The following is a 21,657-nucleotide window of genomic DNA, read 5'->3' as shown; positions in this document are numbered from 1 at the left end:
CAGTTCAGGCTTTGCCCTCTCCTGTACACGGCTTCTTGCTTAGAGAGGGAGAAGGAAGTGTTCTTTTGATTTTGTTTATTTATTTACCTGAAATGGAAACAATTTTCCCTTGAACTTTTCACCCTATTGGGACATGACAACATCCACAGCTACTGGAAGCAAAGTGTGCAGCTGATGTCATTCCTTTATCTTTAGCATTGAAATAGTCTGTCAGTTTTATGTAGACAGTAACTGTTCCTATCTTTTAAAGGTGAGAATGGATGAAGGAAACAAACAAGTAGAATGTAGAAAAAATTGAATTAAAAATAGGTTTTAAAGCCTAAATGTGCCTGTACTTTTACAGGTATGAGGTATCATAAGTAAACTTCCCTAATTAATAAAAATCAGAACTAGCAGAAGAAGTAATACGGAGTTGCTTGGTAATGTGCATGTAACTTGCATGCGGTCGGGTTGCCTTGCTATTGTGAATGAAGATCAGCAACAGCAATTACAAACTTGTAAGGTACCGAAGTCTGGAAGGAGTATCACGGGTTGAGATTTGCAGCTGAGTAGCAAATACATCCTTTTGTTTCCTCCTTTGGGATGATAAAACGTTTTGTATTTTGAGGGCATTTGAATTTTACTATTGTCTATAAAGGCTCAAATAATTATGTTGTGATAAATATTATTGCTAGTATAAATAGGACTGATGTGAGTTAAGTTAATCTTTCTTGTTATAAAGTAGATATTAGGATGTATGTTGCATAAATGTGTTTGTTGCAGAGTTGACTTAGCTAATTGTAAATTAACCAGTGCAAATAGAAGAAGCAGTCTGTTATTATGAAAACCCATAAAAATTAATGTGCTGTCATTAACACATGTGTCAGGATAGAAGAATGCCTTTACAGTGTTCTGTGTTCCCATGGTTAGGCTGCCTCCAGTATCTTGGCCAGTATTGCTGGTTCCATGCTATAGTGGCTACATGGGCACACAGCTTCTAAATCAATCATGGGAGAGAGCCTGAGGAAAGCTGCATTTTTGTTCCCCGTTGTGCTGCGATTTGTATTGCCAATTTAGTAAGCTGCATTTTTCTCAAATCTTACATTCTATTTCTGTCACTTTTTCTAGTTTAGTTTAAAGTTCTTTGGGACTGTGTTTCTACAGTATCTTGATTTTGGGTTGTTTCCAGGTCCTACACAAGTGGAAATAATACTTTCACCCCATGTACATTTTCTTTTCCTTGGTGAAGTAGAAATAACTGGAAACAGATGCATGTTTTCTTAAGATACTTTTTAAGTGTAACTTACGTATGTGTTCATGTCATGAAAGATTGTCATTTGAAAGATTAATGTATTAACCACATGCAGGGTATGACCTCCTCATTTTCCTGCTTCTTGTGGTACACCATGGTTCTTCAGCACTAAGTATGTGCCTGTTTTGAAAAGTGGCTAATCATTGGGGCACAGGTGTCACTGAAAATATGGATGGTCATGACCTGAAACAGCCTCTTTTTATTTAAAAACAAACCAAAGTGTAGCAGTATAAACTGAAACTTCCCTATGGATGCTCTTGCCACTGAGGCTTCAGAAAGCCTCTGTTGCTGAAGTAAGCCAAACCCAAGAAAACTAAAACCTCTTGTGAAGTAAGAAATAAGAAAATAATTCCATAGGAGGTATGACTAACGCATGTATATTGTACATCAATGTGCAGACTCCTGCTTTTGTGACTGAGAGGGTATTAGGGAACAAGAAGGCATCAAGGAAACTGAGTGGAAAGGATAAGAAAACTGAACTGTGTATTTCAAAGCTTTGCTCTTTGTCTGTTATTTATTACAAGTTATTCTGATTGTTTATTTTCTCCCAGTTCTGGACAGCTGATTGGAATTCTGCAAAAACATTGATGTTTTTACTCATTACTGATTTTAGTAGAGACTTGGGGGTTAAGACTGTACTTAATTGGTCAAATTATTTATTTCCTTATAATTTGTGTGCATTTTAATTCAGACAAAATTGCTTTCTAATGGTAACTTCAGTTGTTTAATTCCTTTTGTTGAAAGATTTTTACTTTAAATAAATGAATTTACAGAACAACTGGGTGATGGAGTTCTCTAATTTTATTTTTTTTTCTGCTGGCTAGAATTGTTTGATGCAAGCTGCATTGAGTCCTGTTGTAAATGAACCTTCATAGAAAGTCTCTTGGATTAATTTTTCTTGTTATATATGGTAACTTGCACAGTCGCTTTTTTCGTAATCACAGCTTGATCTTAGCAATTTTTTAATATTTGTGCTGGTTATTTTCTTTTTCCCTGTAGGCTACCAATATCACCATCCCTCCAAGATGAGTAACAGCCATCCCCTTCGTCCTTACACAGCTGTGGGTGAGATTGACCATGTTCACATTCTGTCAGAGCATATTGGTGCTCTAATGAATGGGGAAGAATACAGTGACGTTACCTTTATTGTAGAAAAGAAACGTTTTCCAGCACACAGAGTGATCCTGGCTGCTAGGTGCCATTATTTCAGGTGAAGTATAGCTTTGTGTCAGGCTCACAGGAAATTTTCATGCAGATAAGATAAACATTATTTCTCTATGAACTTTTCAGAGTAATCGTCTGTCCATTGAATGTGACCTTTTATGTGCGAATGTTTCCCAGCACATCAAATCATTGTGTCCAAATATAAAAAGATAAATACCATGTCACAATGTTATTCTTTTGACCTTCATTAAATTGGATTTTGAAGGTATTTTCACAGGTTCAAGAGAAAAAGAACTTCAGAACAGAAAAGTTCTGCTGTAAAATTGTTTTGATTTTTTCCAGAGTATGGATAGTGTGCTTCTGTGGAATATGCTCAATTAGAAAGTGTAATTTTGATGTGTTGGAATTAAATATTAAAAGATGTCTGGCCAATATGGGTTAGAATATATATTATAAAACTAAGAATAATACTAATCCACCTTTTTAACAGATGGGCATTTTCCATTCTAAATTTAATTAATAGAACTTTGTGATAATATTCTTCCAGTTATTTTTGTCAGAGGGATAAGCTAATAATTAAATTGTGAATACAAATTGTGTTCAACCTGTCCATCATATTTTAAAAAATCATTGTGAGTACTTTGATTTTTCTCAAGATTCAGGATTTCATCAGTTGCCGTGTGCTAGGTTTAGAGTTAAGGAACAGATGATCAAGAATCCTGAGATTTGCTATTCTGCCACTGCTGTTAGAGTGGCCAACAAATTGTTTCATTTGCTTTGTGAAAAAATCCTTTTTTGTTTTCTTTCTTGCTGATAGCACCATATTTTTAAAAAAAAAGAAAAGCATGAGAATCATATCTCAATTTCTGCTTTGCAGGCTATTGTTCAAAGTGGAGATAGAGCAATTGTGTAGGATGAAAACATGATGCGTTAGAATATTATTCTGCAGCTGCTTTCAGAGCAGAGCTGTACTTCAAATGCCAAATATAAAGGGTTTTATTTTGTAAGTTCTTAAACTGTATCCTCTTTGTATTGCTCTTGCTGTAAATAGTAATTTAATCCTTTCTCTTTCTACTTTTTGCCTGGTTTATATCAGGATATAAATTCCTCAAATTTTGTCTTCCTTATAGAGCATTATTGTATGGTGGAATGAGAGAATCTCAGCCCGAAGCTGAAATTCCTCTTCAGGACACCACCGCAGAAGCATTTACCATGCTGTTGAAATATATTTACACTGGTCGTGCTACACTACGAGATGAGAAGGAAGAGGTTCTTCTTGACTTCCTCAGCCTAGCACATAAATACGGGTTCCCAGAACTGGAGGATTCAACGTCTGAGTATCTTTGCACAATACTTAATATTCAGAATGTCTGTATGACATTTGATGTTGCCAGTCTTTATTCCCTTCCCAAATTAACTTGTATGTGCTGTATGTTCATGGATAGAAATGCCCAAGAGGTGCTCTCCAGTGAAGGCTTCTTGTCACTTTCTAAGGTACATCTTTCTGTTTGCACTTTTTTCCCTAGGAATGTACTTTGATATGTGTACCACTTCATGACAAAATACTAATGGGGGCACCAAGTACAAGTTTGTATGTTAGTTATCAGGTCTCATTTTAAACTAGTGAAACTGTGACAGTTAGAAATGTTCAAGCCAAGCTTAACTTAAAATCCTGGTGATCCACTCTGAATTTTTTAGGTATTTAATTTTGACCAGTCACTTTAGCTAAATATAGTAAATCTGATGGAGTATTCTACCAGGGTGGGAGCAGGCAATCTAATCTTGCCACATGCAGCTTGTTAAATCTGAGTTCTGAGAGCATATTAGTGATAAATTAGCAAACATTAGTCATCAGGAAGTACATATTTTGACATCTTTGGTATAGCCAGTCTTGGTATATATGAGATTTATCCTTTTTTTAGGCAAACTCCTAATTATTCTGCTAACTAAGTGAAAATCAAGCAGCAGTTCGATTCTTTTTGTTCCCATTTTGCAGTCAGTGGGTTTTCTGCATGAATAAGAACCACTGAAGTTTTCACCTGGTGATTCTCAGTTGGTAATAAAAGAGGGGAATGTCAGGGGAGGGAGGGAAACCCAAGTAATTTGAAGTGGTTTAAAAAGGTGATTCCAAGCCACACTTCATTGTTCCCATCAGTGTTGTTATACCACTATAATTTTAAAGGAATGCTTTGAACTATACTATCAGATCTCCAGATCACTTCTTATGTTCCAAAGTAAATTTGAAATAGCAACTGGAATTACATTGATTTGAATAGTTTTCCACATTTCAATTCTGACTTATTTCTCTTTGTGGTTTTGTAATATTACCTATTATTTACAGGATAGATCCAGTTTATTCTTGCATACGTAACTAAAACAAGCTACAGTTTCAGGTGGTCACTCCATTGGAGATTATTTTTAATAGCTACAAGTTAATATACCCATTAATTTTTTCCTATTTTAATTTCCTTTTCTAAAATAGATTTTATTTTTGTTTGGGTTTTTTTTGTTTTGTTTTTCTTTTCCAGGCTGCTCTTTTAAGTATTGTACTGAGGGATTCATTTGCAGCTCCTGAGAAGGACATTTTCCAAGCTTTGATGAATTGGTGTAAACATAACCCCAAGGAAAACCATGCTGAAATCATGCAAGCAGTACGTTTACCACTAATGAGCTTAACAGAACTACTAAATGTTGTAAGACCTTCTGGATTGTTGTCACCTGATGCCATCCTAGATGCCATTAAGATTCGTTCAGAGAGTCGGGACATGGACCTCAACTACAGGGGCATGTTAAGTGAGTGTTAGGGTTTTTGTGTGTTTGGTAGTTTTTTTTTCTCATTTAGTGGCTATAGTTCTATGGAGAATGTGTTCAATTCGTGCTTTGAGTTTTTGTCTATTATTACATGTTTTAAAAGGCTTACATAATGAAATACCTTGTTATGTACCATTCTTGCAATTTCTATTCCTCGGTATCAGCCAACATATTCTTCTTCATATTTGCTCAAATAGTATAAACAAGTCTTCCAAAACTGTACTAATGGAAGCCTAAAAAGTGTGAAAAGCCTTTTGTCTGTGCTCTCTTGTTAATTCAACAAGAATATCTAACACCGAGATTTAGAAAGATACTGTTAGTTTGTTGTCTATTGTTTGTTGTGTGATTTATGAAGAGTGTTTGCCTCACAGCAAAGAATAAAGCTAAATGTTCTGTGAGAGTTTGCACTGTAGCCTCAGTCATGCATGATGAGCCCTGAAAATAGCTGCTTTCTGAGAACCACGTCTCACCTTTGTTCCATCTTAGAAGTTACAGATATTAATATTTAAACATGAGTTTAATATTAGGATATTGAAAAAGTTTGGTCATGCAAGACCTTCTGTTGGCAGTGCAGTAGAAATATTTGACAAAGTTAAATGGTGTTTTCTGTATTCTTTTTCTGCATATTTCTGTCTCAATATGCTTCTGATCTCAAAATTCCTAGCTTTCTCCAAATCCAAGATTTTTAGATAATTTAACTTTTGTGTTGTTTTAGTACTGGTTCAGGCTCTTGTGACTTTTTCTGTTTGTGTAGACATTGATGACCACTTGAATTTCATAGCTGTGCATTTGATGTTTTTATGTAGTAGTACTACAGTACAGTTAAAATTGTACGGCTTCAAATTCTGTTCTTCAGATGTTAAGTTTAACATCCTGTTAAAATTCACACTTCTGTTGCCAACATGTGTGAAGAGTTCATGGGCAGCTTTTCATCATTCAGCTTTCAGATCATGTTTACTAGGGTCTCTTCTCAAACAAGACTGTTAAAAGCGTCTTTTTAACAGGGTGGTTCATCAAGGTATTGTTTTGTAGTTGGAGTTAGGGATCATTGTCCCCAGGTATCTTGATGGAAGATCTGTTCCTAGGATGTAGCATGTTTACTACTGTGAAATGGTGGCATAAAAAATTTGCATGAGCATGTTGATTCAAAGCCCAAGTAGTCCAAAGTTTCCTATTTTGCACAGGTTCATTTAGTTTTGCAGAGTACTGGAAGCCCATGTAGCTATTAAAATAGCTTGTATAGCTGTACCACTCTGCAAATTTGTGATGCATCCATATCTTGAATATTTAGTGGGGTTTTTACTTTCCCTCAAATAAAAAAAAAAAAAAATAATTAGAAAAAAAAAAAAGAGACTAAGTAGACCAAAGCTTTAAAACCAGGATGAAAGTGATGATTAAATGAGGAAGGTGCAATAGAATTCTGTAAAATCATAAGGAGGACTGAGAACATAAGTACAACATACTTGTAAATTATCACTACTTGTTTTTATACCATGAAAGACCATCATTACCAAATGAAGTGGAAGAAGGACAAGTTCTAAAATACCTCTCTTTTTGTATATATTTCTTTTTCCCCTTGAGCATGTGTTTGTGGCCAAGAAAGGATACTGGCAATAATTCTTTGTTCTGACCTAATATGGTTGATGTTCTTATTTGCAGTATAGGAGTGTAAAAATTAAGCAATTATTTCCTTTTCTTCTTAGTACCAGGGGAGAATATTGCAACAATGAAGTATGGAGCACAAGTTGTAAAAGGGGAGCTGAAGTCTGCTTTGTTAGATGGGGATACTCAGAACTATGATTTGGATCATGGTTTCTCTCGACACCCAATTGATGATGACTGCCGTTCTGGAATTGAAATTAAACTAGGCCAGCCATCAATAATCAACCACATACGAATACTCCTGTGGGACAGAGATAGCCGGTAGGTGCCAAGTAGACATAAAAAGGGAAGGTAATGCATTTTGTACTGGTGACAATATTTCACATAGATATATTCATTAAATATTTTATAAAAACAGCATGATACAGTATTGGAGATGACAATGACAAGTTTTATTTTAAAACAACCTGTTTTTTAAATGTAGTTTTGGTTACTTACACACCAGGCCATACTTTGTGATACTGAACTACCTCATAATATTTCAGTGAATTTTCTGTGTCTTCACAAAATAAGTTTATATTACCAATGAAAGCTTATATAACTTAAATTATTTTAATTGTTTTCTATTTGCCACTTACTTTTCAGTGGCTTTTATTTTAGTTTGAAGAACAGTATTTTAGTTCTTAAGCACAAACCAGATTTTTTTACATATTTACATTCCAAACATTGAAGGAATGTTCAGATTTTTTAAATATATCAAAATTGCTAAGAAATAACACACTTATAAAAATTACGACAGTAATTCAGAGATGGTAAAATTTATGTAGGATACGAATTACCAACTAACAGTAGTAGTTTTTAGAAGCTACTTCGTGGTGAAGCATGAACTATCATGGATGCCTCAGCCAATTTATGTTCAGCTACTTGAGATAATTCTGGAATGCATAAAGGCTCAAACTATGCCTTTTTGAACAGTATAATGACTGCTTAAGTAGGAAAATTGCAAGGCTTGTTTTGCTTGACAAATTGAATATATTAATTTTATAACTTGCCATGACAAAAATTTCACAATGTAGTTGACAGCTCATGCAGGTATTCATAAGGAATTTTCTAATAAACACAATAAAACAAGCTACTTATACTTTAACACATTATTACCTTTCTGATAAAAGATTCATTTTATATTACTTCCAGATTAACAGTTAAAAATTGCAAATCGACTGTATTTGTTTCCTTAACTGAGCTGTGTTATTTTAGAACAGGATCTACTAATGTTTTATTGTTTTAGGGGTTTTTTTGTAAATTCATTATTTTTAAAATATAAATTACAGTTATTAATCATTCAAACCAAACTGCATGGTTTTTTAGCTGTTTGTTTCAACTAAGTACTCCTGATTCAGTTCAAGTGACACTTATGCTTCTTTATTCCTTTTAAGAAGATTGAAAAGTAAAACTTTGAAGGTACAAGGAGCTACTTGATACAGTATTATGCAACTTATCTCAGAAGATAAACCAATTTTATAAAATTTGAATAAGTATTAGAGAGATATTAATAATGTGGAGTTCTTTAACAATTTTGAGATAGCTTCTGTCTGGTAAAATGCCCCTCATCTGCAAGGCATAAGTCAGCAGCTTGGTGTCCTACACCATTGTTTGGAAATTTATGGAACAAACTGTTGTTTCGGGCAGAATATCAGACAAGATGGACCTTTAGAGGTTTTTCTTGTCCTCACAGAATACTGAGGGTGCAGTTATTTAGAGTCTAGTTTCTGTGTCAACCTAAATTTTTTGGTCTTGTGAGAAAGTTGACTGTGGGACTTTCTTTTGCTTCTTATCAGGTGTAGTACCTGAAATGTCAATTTTTTTCCCCAGTAGCTTAATTGCCGTAAGAGAAATGGAAAAGGGAGCTTTTGGAGTACTTTGTCCAGTTGTGGGCTCCTCCCTATAAGATACTGACATATTGAAGTGAGCTCAGCAGGACACGGATGATGAGGGCTTGAGCACACAATGTACAATGAGATGCTGAGAGAAATTCCTGTTTTAAGAGGAGAAATCTTAGAAAGGGAAGTTACTGCTGTCTTTGCCAGTTTAGTGGACGAGTATAGAGAATACAGGGACAGACTCCTCTTACGAATGTGTTCTGAGAGGGCAAAGAACAATGGACACAAGCAACAAATTAAATTCCTATTAAATATTAGGAAAAGAATTCATAATGGGGTAGCTGAACTTGGGAAGAGTTTGCCTAGAGAGGTTCTGCATTTCAGCCCTTAGAGGTGTGCAGAACTTCACCAGCCAAAACCTTAACGAACTTTCTCTAAAATTGCCCTCACTTTTGCCAAGAGATCTTTTCCAAGCTATGTAATCTTTTAATCCAAGAATTGCCTACCACTTTCCTCCATCTTTCTCATGGGATATGTGAATAACATCTCCAAAAGGGATGTTTTAGCAACTGTACAAACACATGGCAGCTTCTTGTTGAACATCTTTTTTAACTGCTAATTAATTTTAACTGATGCTCTGGCGTGTTGGATTCTTCAGAATGTACATTCTTAACAGAACCAGATGCAGACTAATAGGTGTGGTTTGTACCTCTAGTTTAGAGGTGTTAATTAACAGATGAAATTTAGATACAAAAGTGCTAAGGAGTCTAGGTGTCCAACTTACCTCTGTAAAAAAGACGCTTTTCCTTAAGAAAGATCCTTAAGAAAAATAAAAGGCATAGTGTTGTGTATGATAATGAAATTGTATTTCTGAGACAATTTTTTTTGCTTGGTACCTTCAGAACCAAAATAATAGCATGTTGTATATTGGTTACAGATTTACATCACTCTAGCAATGGTGGTGTGAGAATCCCTAAATTCTCACCACACAGAGGACAGACAGTAACTTTTGCGTTAAACTGCTCAAACTAAAGTGCTGGAGCCTAGCTTGGTCAAATATGCTTAGGCTAGTAATAATAATGCTGCCAAAACACGGTGTATTTATATGGGTTGTGAATATTACACGTCTGGTTAGTGTGAATGTGGAAGCTGATTATGCAGTTGACATCTTAAAGACTCTGCATTGCCTTTCTAAGTGCACAAATTGGTATTAACAATGTTAAGAATTTTGAAAAAATACCACTTCAGGCATCTACTCCTCTTAAGTAGTTAGCAGGAAACTGGAAATACTGACAAAGACATTAATGTTTAACAAAAAATGTAGGTGTAAAACTCTGGAAGAGTAACTCTTAGAAATGAGTGTGAAAGGGGGATAAATGCAAACATGGTGCTGTTGAAATGCCTATGAACTTTGCAGACTAATTCACTGAGAGAAAGAAAATACTCTGAAACACATATTCCACTATTTGCTGATCCACAAGTGAAGTTGCTACTACAATTTAAATAGCACTGTTGTAGGTATATTACGAAAATAGCTGTGGCTTTTTAGTTTTAGTTTGTTTTCTCATAACAGCAAACTATAAGCTAAACATAATTGATAAGTGAGAGGAAGACACAGATTCAATTGGTGATGTTTTTGTTTTAGTTTTAATGGGGTAATTTTGGGGTTTTTAAGGCTTAACAAAGTGTCATAAACACTGAAAGAGTCAGAAGAGGAAAACAACATCAATGAGCAAATGACTATAAAGGAAACTTCTTTCCAGTGAAGGATTTGAATTTGTGGTTTTGATCTGCTTAATGTTTTCTCATTTTTCTTTATTGATATGGCAGTAGCAATAATAACTGTATCACTGGTGTTGTGGATTTATCCCATGCAGAGGAAATACAAATGATTGCTTTTATAACGGAGTTGAAAGTCTTCATTGCATAGTCTCATCTAACTACTGCAGATTGTGAGTGTTAGGATGTTTTAAGTTATTCTGAAAACATACCTTAACATAAACTGCGTGTTAATTTATTTTCAAAGCTATTTTGGAAACCGGGATTTCTTTTAGATATTTTAGGTGCAGGTCTTTCGATAGGAACAGGTAGCCTTCTTTTCAGCACAGCTGGAAATGCAGAAGAAAGTGTAAAACGTAATACCTAAAATGTGGCTGCTTGCATTCTAACCAGTGTTTTTTCACAATCTGTAGGTCTTATTCCTACTACATTGAGGTGTCCATGGATGAGTTAGACTGGATTCGGGTTATCGATCACTCTAAATACCTCTGTCGTTCCTGGCAGAACCTGTATTTTCCTGCCCGTGTCTGCAGGTTAGTTCATCACTCTGATGTTGCATAGTTATCATTAAATAATGTAGACACAAAAATAAGTTGCTGGATTTTGCTACTGTATTATGCATATCTCAAAACATATGATACACAACTTTCATCAGCCATCTTAAAATAAATGTGTCTATTTTGATGGATGCTTGTGAAATATAAAAATAGGTGATAAATTGCAAGCATCCTTTTCAAAAATCTGGTGCTTCCATGTCTAAGTATATGTCTCTTTCTCCTTTCTTTCCTTTTTTTTTTCCTTCTTTTGAGTCATGCTCACTTTTCCTATTGCAGCTGATGTGTTTATTTCACTCAGTAGTAAACATAATTACTTGGCTTTCAAAATGTTGAAAATGTGTTTACATACTTGCTATAGAACTTGGAAATATATTTTAATGTATTTTATGTTTTCTGCTGTTGTATCGAAAAAGTGTTTTAGGTGGTTGCGAAAGGGGAGAGTTAAGGCTAAAGAGGTTTGAGCAATGCTTTGTGTAAACCAAAGCAGCTAGATGGGTTCAATCATTATTAAGGTGATGATGTCTTTTTACTGTAGATGCCGGGAATTCTGGAAAAAGCTTATAATCACATTGAACCTGTCTTACCCAAAAACGTAATGAAGCTTCTTGATAGAGAGGCTATAATCTGTAGATTCCAAGAAGTTATCATCATTAGGTTTTGGGTCATAGACCCTAAGAGGAAAAAAAAATGCCCTGTGTTGTGATAATTATCTTCTGTAGAAACAAACTTTTTATTTGGCACAGCAACACTTGAAATCCCCAAGGAGGGGAAGTGCTTTCTTTTTTCCGAAGAATGGCCTTTGTCTCTGATCTTTACTGCTCTGCAGCATGGGCTTGCTGGCAAGCAGTTGTAGTCTATGTGAAAAGTCTGATGGGTCACGTGTGTGTCTGTACTCAGATAACCCTGTCTCAGCCTTTCTGCCTTTTAGTAAGGTGTAACTGACTTGAAATTTATTTTTCCTGATACAAACAAATACATTCTCACCTTTTCCACATAAGTATTATGATTTTGATTTTACTCTTTTTGAAATGGTTGGTGCTGCCCCTTACTTTATGTGTATATCTGACAAATTTTGTTGCCTATGATAAATCATCTAGCAATGATGAAATGCCTCATGGATTTTGTAGGTGTGTTTTACATTTCCTGGAGTTATTTTTTGTGTGTATGACATTAACTTGCTGCAAAGTGGATGGATTGTTAGTGAGCACAGCTTTTTTTTTACTTCCATCATGATACCAAGATTTGAAGAGGTCTAGGGTGTTATGGTGGGACTTTTCTGATTCTTCTCTCAAAAGGGTAGCCGTTCTTTGGCCTCTTCCACAGACTTGTCCAAAAGTGATTTTTGTACTTCAACACCAGTTTATCTGTGTCGTGGTTTCAGCTTAGCCAGTAACTCAGTACCGCGCAGCCGTTAGCTCACTCCTCCCCTTTCCTCCCCCACTCCCGAAGGGATGGGGAGGAGAATCGAAATAATATAACTCCCATGGGTTGAGATAAGAACAGTCTGGTAACTAAGGTATAACACAAACCACTGCTGCTACCACCAGTGATAATAATGATAAGGAAAATAACAAGGGAAGGGAATGCAACCGCTCACCACCCACCGACCAGTACCCAGCCCAGCCCCGGCAGTGATCTAACCCTTCTGGGTAACTGCCCCCAGTTTTACATCCTGGGCATGACATGCTGTGGTATGGAATACCTCTTTGGCTAGTTTGGGTCAAGTGTCCTGTCTCTGCTTCCTCCCGGCTTCTCCTCCTCCATGGCAGAGCATGACACTCACAAAATCCTTGGTCAGTCTAAACAACACTGAGCACCAACTAAAAACATCGGTGTTATCAGTGTTGTTCTAAGGCTGAAAGTCAAAAACACAGCACTGCACCAGCTGCTGAGAAGGAGAATAATGACTGTAACTGCTGAACCCAGGACAGTATCCACCCGTTATTCCATACCATTCACGTCATGCTCAGATCCCACATTTTTAATATACCATCACTCTTATCTCTTATATATACATATATATACATCCACAGAGAGAGAGAGAGAGATAGAGAGATCATTCCTTAGTGCATGGACCAATCCCTGTAAAGCTGCTGAGTCCATCCGGTCCATGATGTCGGGCTCCATCTCTTGTAACAGTCTTTCAGAGCAGGAGAGTCTGTGTGCAGTGTTCATCCTTGTGAATAACCTGGGCAATAGTGTCTATTTGTAAGTCCACCCCTTGATCATGAGTCCATTCATATGTTGCCTCTCTGCCCTGGTGGCCTGAAGTGTCATGGGCCCACGAGGCTCAAAATAATTCACCCTCCCCTTCAGCAGTTTCTGCAACTTGTCGTTGAGGACTCCATACAGCTGCCTTCCATTTCTGATGCTTCCAAGGCATCGGAGGTGCCAATTGGAATAGATATTTGCCCATACTGTCCCACACCCCTGGCACTCATGACTGTCTGACCTCGGGGAAAATCTCTTGGTCCTTCTATATCGTCATCTAATCCTAGACAAGACCCAGACACGACTCCACTGTACTTTCGAGATCAGACGAAATGGTCTTGGATAAAGCACACTCTGTATGTGTGCCAACATGGTGATCCCCATCACAACCAGCAGGCAGGTCTCAAGGGTACCCAAAGGCCATTCAAAACCTTCAGAACTCTCAAATGATGCTGCTGTACTTGTCACTGGGGCTGGTGTAGCTGCTGTGCTTGAAGCTGGAATAGCTGCACTGTCTGCTGCAGTCATAGTTTGAGTAGCTGCTGTACTTGTCGCTGGGGTTGGTGTAGCTGCTGTGCTCAGAGTTGGAGTAACTGTGCTGTCTGCTGCGGTCAGAGTTGGAGTAGCTGCTGTACTTGTTGCTGGGGCTGGTGTCGCTGCGCTGTCTGATGCGGTTGGAGTTTGAGTAGCTGGTGTACTTGTTGCCGGGGCTGGTGTAGCTGCTGTGCTTGAAGCTGGAATACCTGCACTGTCTGCTGCGGTCATAGTTTGAGTAGGTGCTGTACTTGTCACTAGGGTGTGTGGGAATGTCTCCTTCACAGGCTGACCACCCGAAGAGGGGAAAAATGATGTGTAATTCCTGTACACTTCTATTATATACCTCCCAAAGTATAGAGGTGATGACCATACTGGGACTGCAAGCCAGATCAGTTTCATGATCAATGATTCAATGATTACAAGTCATTACCATGAAGTACAATGAGACAAGAACCTCTAGCTAGCCCAAGGCACCCAGCTGATAAGCACTAACACAGCAAATACAGACTGTAAGTAAGGTATGACATGCTGAAACTGTGAGATCAAGACCAACAACTTTGAGAGCCAATAAATCAGCATTGTGACGAGTGCCTATTAATCCAAAACAAAAAATGCTTATCACAAATACTGTTAGACACACTCCGGTCAGATCTGTCATCTCAACCCTTTGTGCCCCACGTTGGGCACCAAAAACAACTGTCGTGGTTTCAGCTCAGCCAGTAACTCAGTACCACACAACTTGCATGCTCACTCCCCCCGCCACCCCGCCCCGCTTCCTCCTGCTGCTCCCAGAGGGATGGGAAGGAGAGTTGAAAGAATGTAACACAAACCACTACTGCTACACCAATAATAGTAATGATAAAGGAAATAACAAGGGAAGAGAATACAACCGCTCACCACCCACCAACCAGTACCCAGCCCAACCCCAGCAGTGATCTAACCCTTCCGGGTAACTGCCCCCAGTTTTACATCCTGGGCATGACATGCTGTGGTATGGAATACCTCTTTGGCTAGTTTGGGTCAGGTGTCCTGTCTCTGCTTCCTTCCGGCTTCCCCTCCTCCATGGCAGAGCATGAGAATCAGAAAGTCCTTGGTGAGACTTAAGCATTCTCACCAGCAACTAAAAACATAGGTGTTATCAGCGCTGTTCTGAGGCTGAAAGTCAAAACCACAGCACCAGCTACTAAGAAGGATAAAAACGACTGCCACTGCTGAACCCAGGACAATCTGTTTGTCATAAACCCTTCAACTGCCTTCATCTGTGTGTGTGAGTCTGCTACATCTTGGGAACATCCTTGTTCTGTATTGGTGACTGCTCTTTGTAGCCTTGCCTGAAAGTGCTCAGAAGGAAGAATGGAGGGGAGTACGTTATTCCAGAGATTTAGGTGGTACCTTACTAATTTTTTGTCACAGAAGGTAATCTTGTACATTCTAGCACTCCAGTGATCTCTTAATCCTCTGTAGGTGACTTGCCCTCTACTGGGGGAGCACAGGAGAGAGCTTATTTCATGTGGTGATTTTTGTATACATACCTGTATATTTTCTACTTACACGCATGCACAAACATACCTGGAAGCCTTCCCATTGCAATTTTGTTTTAGCAGGTATTTGAAGTATACAGTTGCCCAGGTAGCTACAGCAGAGGCTTCCTTATCAAATAGTCCTCATGCCTCTGATTTTTCCAGTTCTGCTCAAAGATCCCCAGTAAGCCTGTTATTTTCTATAAATTCTGTTCCTTGTTATCATAGCCAGAGTGGTGGGGAATTCCCTGGAGATGCAGCTACTTTGAAAGAGTGGGTGAAGGAGCTAAAGAGAAAGTCATGTAGCAGCTTAAATTTATGAGTTCTTATTAAAGAGCAGTAACCTTAAGGCAATATGAGTTCTCAGTTGTGAGTCAACATTATAATTCAGGGTAGTTTAGATAAGGCTGTTTTGTAATCTGTCTTCACATCAGTGAATTGAAGCCTACATTATAGTAAGAGTGCATTTGCTAGTTGGAAGTACCATGGCTATAATTTACTACTGCTCTTTATGTATTCTTTTCTTGCAAATAAGAAGAAAAGGCTATTTTAAATGTAACACGAAACCTATAATTGCAGACAATTTTTTGACCAGTTCCATTTCAAGAACTTTGTTTTTATTTATTTATATGAATATAAATAGTTAGGTCTAACTTGAAGTCTGGCTCTGCTTTGATTAGGGGTATCAACCAGGTGACCTCCAGAAGAGAGGCTTTGAGTGCAGGGAGGCTTTGCACACATCCATATTAGTATTTGAGACTTTTATTTATCTGGATTAAATTAATATTCTGTTTAGAAAGAAGTAAACAAGGAGTATTATTTTTTTCTGTCTTTAAATCAGGGGGTTTGCAATTACGTATTTAAAGTAGTTTTATTTACTTAAGTGAGTTAAACTAGTTATCTGTAAGATACTGACATACTCAAAACAGAAACCCTAAAATACATAGCAGTTTTTGTCATCTAAAAAAGACATGATTTCCAGTGTTGTGAGTACTGTTACGAGCTAATATGAGATTATGTCAGAATGTATTCTTCTAATATTTAATATTCAGTTTTTACAGATAAGTTATGCATGCTTATCTAAGGGCAGATAGGTTTAAGTGGTTTATATGCCATTTAGAAAGAAATTATTATCAGATTATCAGCAGATAATTTTAAAAAACCCTATTTATTTAATTTGAAAATGTAAAGGCCTGCCCTGTTTGTAAAGGAAGACTATAACATAACTCAGCAGATCACTTACATTTACGAGCACTAGGTTAATCACTACGTTCTTTACATTCAAAGCTAGTTGTTTTCATATTATTCAGCACTGCTTCTGTTGTACTCTTGAGTCAGTATGACAAGTCCTGGTGCCAGAATTTTCCTCTTCATAGGCAACAGTAGAGAGGAGTGCTTTGCAAACATCATACTTTGCTCTGTCTTCTTGCCATTAGTTTAATGGCATACTGATGCCATTACTTGCCATCAGTAGTAAAAAGACAATTTATCATTTATTCCCATTTTGTCTTACTAATGAAGATCATAATCTCTTTGCAAGCAACTATTTAGGGAACCAGGCAGCAATTTTTTAACGGTTTGCATGCGTTTTCAGCAGAAGATGGTAGACTAAGTATCTTTCTCAATGCAGTTTCTTACTGGTGTATGTTTGAGGCAGGTGATGTTTGGAGGTTTTTATTTCTTAAAAAAAATTATTTTAGCTCTGTTTTTGTTTAAGACCAACCACGCAGCTCGCTCTCTCACTCCTCCCCACTTCCTACCCCTCCCTACTCCCGGAGGGATGGGGAGGAGAATCGAAAGAATGTAACTCCCATGGGTTGAGATAAGAACAGTCCAGTTACTAAGGTATAACATGAAACCACTACTGCTACCACCAACAATAATAATAATGATAAGGGAAATAACAAGGGAAGAGAATACAACCGCTCACCACCCGCTGACCAGTACCCAGCCCGACCGAGTAGTGATCTATCTGTTCCAGGTAACTGCCCCCAGTTTATATACTGGGCGTGACATGCTGTGGTATGGAATACCTCTTTGGCTAGTTTGGGTCAGGTGTCCTGTCCCTGCTTCCTCCCGGCTTCCCCTCCTGCGTGGCAGAGCATGAGACTCGGAAAGTCCTTGGTCAGTCTAAACAAAACTGAGCAGCAGCTAAAAACATTGGTGTTGTCAGAGCTGTTCTAAGGCTGAAAGTCAAAACCACAGCACTGCACCAGCTACTAAGAAGATGAAAAATGACTGCTACTGCTGAACCCAGGACAAGCTCAAATGGCTTTATGGCATCACTGTATAGGATGACATTTTGAGGAGCAACAAGAATTGGAGACTTGGGCTATTAGCTTTTTTTATTTAGACACCTTTCTTCAAAGCAAGGAAGTAGAATGTACCAGATTCTGTACATGTTGTTGAAGGACAGCCTCTTTGTATCTGATACAGTAGAGCAATTGTTCATATGTAGTTTATAAAGGGAATGTGAGCCCTGTAACATTAGACAAGGTTAGTTGCCTTTTTTAGTTACCTTTCACATAAATATTAGTTATGCAAGGTGAGAGCTGTCAAGGGCTGAACTAATGTGTTCACCTAATTTTTAAGAAGCCATTCAACCATTTTCATGGACGTAAAAATTGATAGGAGTGTATTTTATTTGTATGTATGTAGGTTGGTTTATTTGTTTTTTGAAAACCTTTCAGGTTTAGATATATCCATTTTCAAATCTACAATCCATGCCTCTTTCACATTATTTGAATGAAAAAATGCAACCTTCTGGCAGTTAGTTGTTAAATAAACGAAGTAATTTATACCACAATGAATTAAGACCTCTTCAATCTCTTTAACAAGTCATTTATTGTATCATATGTCATAGTCTTATCATGACTTTGGAGTTTTTTTGATAAATGGAGCATTGTTGAACATTCACAATAGTGTTAGAGTTAGGGGCATTATTGTGCTTCCCCTGAAAGATAATATGTACTTGGCAAAGCATGTACTAAGCCGTCCAAACTGATTAATCAGAATCAGTTAAGCAGAGTGCAAAGATGACTTATATTCTTCTTTACACTCTTCTTCCTGTTACTTACTGGTATGCTTCAGTTTATGACTCTTGGGTTCAGAGTAACTTTTCACAGCCATAACCTTTTTCTAGATAAGTAGATGGAAAATGGAAGGGCAGGAACCAAAAACCTCTGAAAATCTATGATAAATAGGAAATGAGAAGATTATTTATGCTTTCTCACACAGAGAGATAATTTGTTATCTGTAGAATATAATCCCTGATTTGAATATACAAGCTAATTTGTACAAGGAAGATTATGTCTTAGGCATTGAATTTAAGCCTAACAGATGACAGGGTTGCAATATTTTGAGTTGGTTTTATTATTTTTTTATTTTGTTTTGGGGATTTTTTTTTTATGGATTGGGAGGGTTGGGTTGGGGTTTTTTTGGAGGGCGGGGGGTGTTTGTGTGTGTGTGTGTGTGTGGTTCAGTGTTTGATTTTGCTTGGGTTTCTTTTAGTGAGAGAAAGTGCTGGGTATAATACCTTGGCTTTTTATTGCCATAGTTGTGTTTTAGATTTTTATTTTTTGTTTTAAATGCTTTTTAGCAGATGTTATTCCATCACCTTTCAACATTTAACTGCTATATACTTTGCAGAAAAAGCAAGTAAGAGACAATTACAGGGTAATGTTTCTTTTTTAATATGGTCTGGTGTGGGTTCTTTTAGTGTTTCTTTTGGTCCTAGTTTCATTGTTTGCATTTACAGAGCAATTCTCATGTAGAGATGGAGGCTTTCTTTGGAGAGAAGATGGGAGGCAGAAAATAGTCATGTAAGCAGGTCCCTGTGAATGTTAGGAACAAATGTCAGGTTCATAGTTACACCACCTTCCTTCTATGTAGAAGAGAATGATTGTGTATTTGTTTTCCTTGTACAGTTTGTTACTCATTTTTGAAGTGAATATTTTTCTTTCCTATTTCTGAGTATTTTCAATATGTACCAGTTAAATAAGCCAAAATGAATGCAATCTTCTTGGTTATATTAAGAAAGTAACTCTGTCCTATGTAGCAGTTAGTCTGTAGTCGTAAAAATTTGGATCGTCATATGTTTCAACAAATCAGTGATAAAAACTGTAAGAGAGCTGCTTATATGGTATATTTCATAGCCAATATGGGTAACAGATTTAATATGCAGAAGCAACAATAGTTCATTAAAAAGAAAACAAAACAGATTTTCAAATTGATATAACAGTCAGAGTTTTGATTCTAAGCCACAGCACTTTCTGGGTGGATAAAAAAGTGCAAGTACATTAAGTGAATGTTAATGCCTTTAAAGGTATTTGAATAGGCAAGTGTTGTGGTTTAAGCCCTGGCAGCAACTCAGAACCACACAGCTGCTCTCTTACTTGCCCCCATCTTCCTCTCCCTTCTCCCAGAGGGATGGGGAGGAGAATTGAAAGAATGTAACTCCCATGGGTTGAGATAAGAACAGTCCAGTAACTACGATAAAACACAAACCACTGCTGCTACCACCAATAATAATAATGATAAGGGAAATAACAAGGGAAGAGAATACAGCCGCTCACCACCCACCGACCAGTACCCAGCCCGACCCCAGCAGTGATCTAACCCTTCTGGGTAACTGCCCCCGGTTTTACATCCTGGGCATGACATGCTGTGATGTGGAATACCCCTTTGGTTAGTTTGGGTCAGGTGTCCTGTCTCTGCTTCCTCCTGGCTTTCCCCTCATCCCTCTCAAAGCATGAGACTGAAAAAGTCCTTGGTTGTAGTAAACATTACTTAGCCGCAACCAGAAACATTGGTGTTACCAGCGTTGTTACCAGCGTTGTTCCCAGGCTGAAAGTCAAAACCACAGCTCTGCAGCAGCTACTAAGAAGGAGAAAAAAGACTGCTGCTGCTGAACCCAGGACAGCAAGGCTGTTTTCTGTTTTATCCGTCTCTCTTAGAAAAAATTTTGTTTTCGGGCTTCAGCATTTTACTTTTTCCTAGACCACAAATTTGAAGAACTTCGTTAAAGCAATTACAAGAAAATGAAAAATTTTGAGATATCAATGTAAGTCAGATGTAGCCACAAGGTGTCACTATAGTAAAAGTTTAAAAGACTGAATTTCTTTGTTTAAACTCCTTTAGTAAATTTGTTATTCCTAGTGTGTGTTGTACTGGTGTACAAAGCTTCCCAGATTTACGGAATCATTCTGTTTGCTGGTTATGCTGCAGAGAGCAGGTACAGAGGTTGTGCATTAAATCAGAAGGAAACTCTCAACTAATTTTCCATGTTTCATCTGACATGGGATGATGTGGAGTCTTAACTGAGGGAGTATTTACCTGACCAGACCGATTTATAGTTTGAAATGTAATGCTATTTTGCCAACAATACCAGAATTTGAAAATTATAATGAGAGGGCAGAGGTCATTTTTTTTTAATCTGCATTTGCTACTGTATTGTTTTCTTATCTCCTCTTTAGATATTATAATGTGAGTAATCAAAGGGAAATATTAATTATTACTGCATAATTTTTTTGTCCTTAAGGGTGTTTCTATTAACTGAGCTGATAGATGCTTATAGAATAATGCTCTAAATATGGGAAATGTTTTAAACATACACTTTTTCCTGTTTTTTAATTTGTTCTAAATTGAAAAATGTTGAGGTTTTCCATTACTGGTAGGTTGAATTAGTAATGATAAAGTGCTCCATGTTTCCCTTAAAGTACTTGGCTGCTATAGAAAGCATAGTGTAGAAACCACTTCAGAGGGTGTACTTGTGTATTAAATGCATCTATCAGTGCAGAGAGAATTTCTTGCATTTCCTTTTATTAAACATTTATTATATGGGGTGTTTTTTTTTGTTCAGTGCTTCAATAGTTTTTGCTACTAATGATTACACCATTTGTAATCCTCTGCCTGAATGGAGACAAATTAAATTGTAGACCTGGTCTCCTGAGTGTTGAAAAACACAAAATGTCGAAAGAGTAAATGTTTCAGGACTAGCACAGTTCTAAACTAAGAAATGTTGGTAGCTGTGCATAATTATTTTTCAGGTAGTGACATGTGAAGAGTTGTGATTTTCATATATAGGCTAGACAAAACTTTTTTCTTTAATTCTGCTCTTGGTCTGGCAGCCTCAGATACCTGTGCATTATACTGATGATGGTGCAATCATCATAGTTTCCACTTGGGTGAGTGGCCCATTGAAAGTAGCTACTGATTAAATAGCAATGTCTCACTTTTCAGCCTTACCAGTAGGTCTCTGACATAGAACCATCATAGAATCATAGAATGGTTTTGGTTGGAAAGGA

The 21,657-nt window shown here is 37.2% G+C and overlaps 1 protein-coding gene across 2 annotated transcripts in view; it reads left to right on the top strand.

The window, feature by feature from the left end:
• The window catches only part of BTBD9 (BTB domain containing 9), a 131,169-nt gene that overhangs the window by 5,104 nt on the left and 104,408 nt on the right, over positions 1-21,657 (top strand). Inside the window, exons 3-7 of one of the 2 annotated variants that reach the window (XM_065680021.1) lie at positions 2,291-2,501; positions 3,586-3,949; positions 4,984-5,248; positions 6,970-7,189; positions 10,941-11,060. In XM_065680021.1, the coding sequence (XP_065536093.1) occupies positions 2,291-2,501; positions 3,586-3,949; positions 4,984-5,248; positions 6,970-7,189; positions 10,941-11,060 (1,180 nt within the window). Of the gene's footprint in view, positions 1-2,289; positions 2,502-3,585; positions 3,950-4,983; positions 5,249-6,969; positions 7,190-10,940; positions 11,061-21,657 lie in introns of those variants that run through there. The other variant, XM_065680022.1, reaches the window with a different exon arrangement.

The sequence above is a fragment of the Lathamus discolor genome, chromosome 5 (genome assembly GCF_037157495.1).
Source record: "Lathamus discolor isolate bLatDis1 chromosome 5, bLatDis1.hap1, whole genome shotgun sequence".
NCBI lineage: Eukaryota > Metazoa > Chordata > Aves > Psittaciformes > Psittacidae > Lathamus > Lathamus discolor.
Note: the sequence above shows the minus strand (reverse complement) of the source record. Positions and strands in the feature narration are given on the sequence as shown.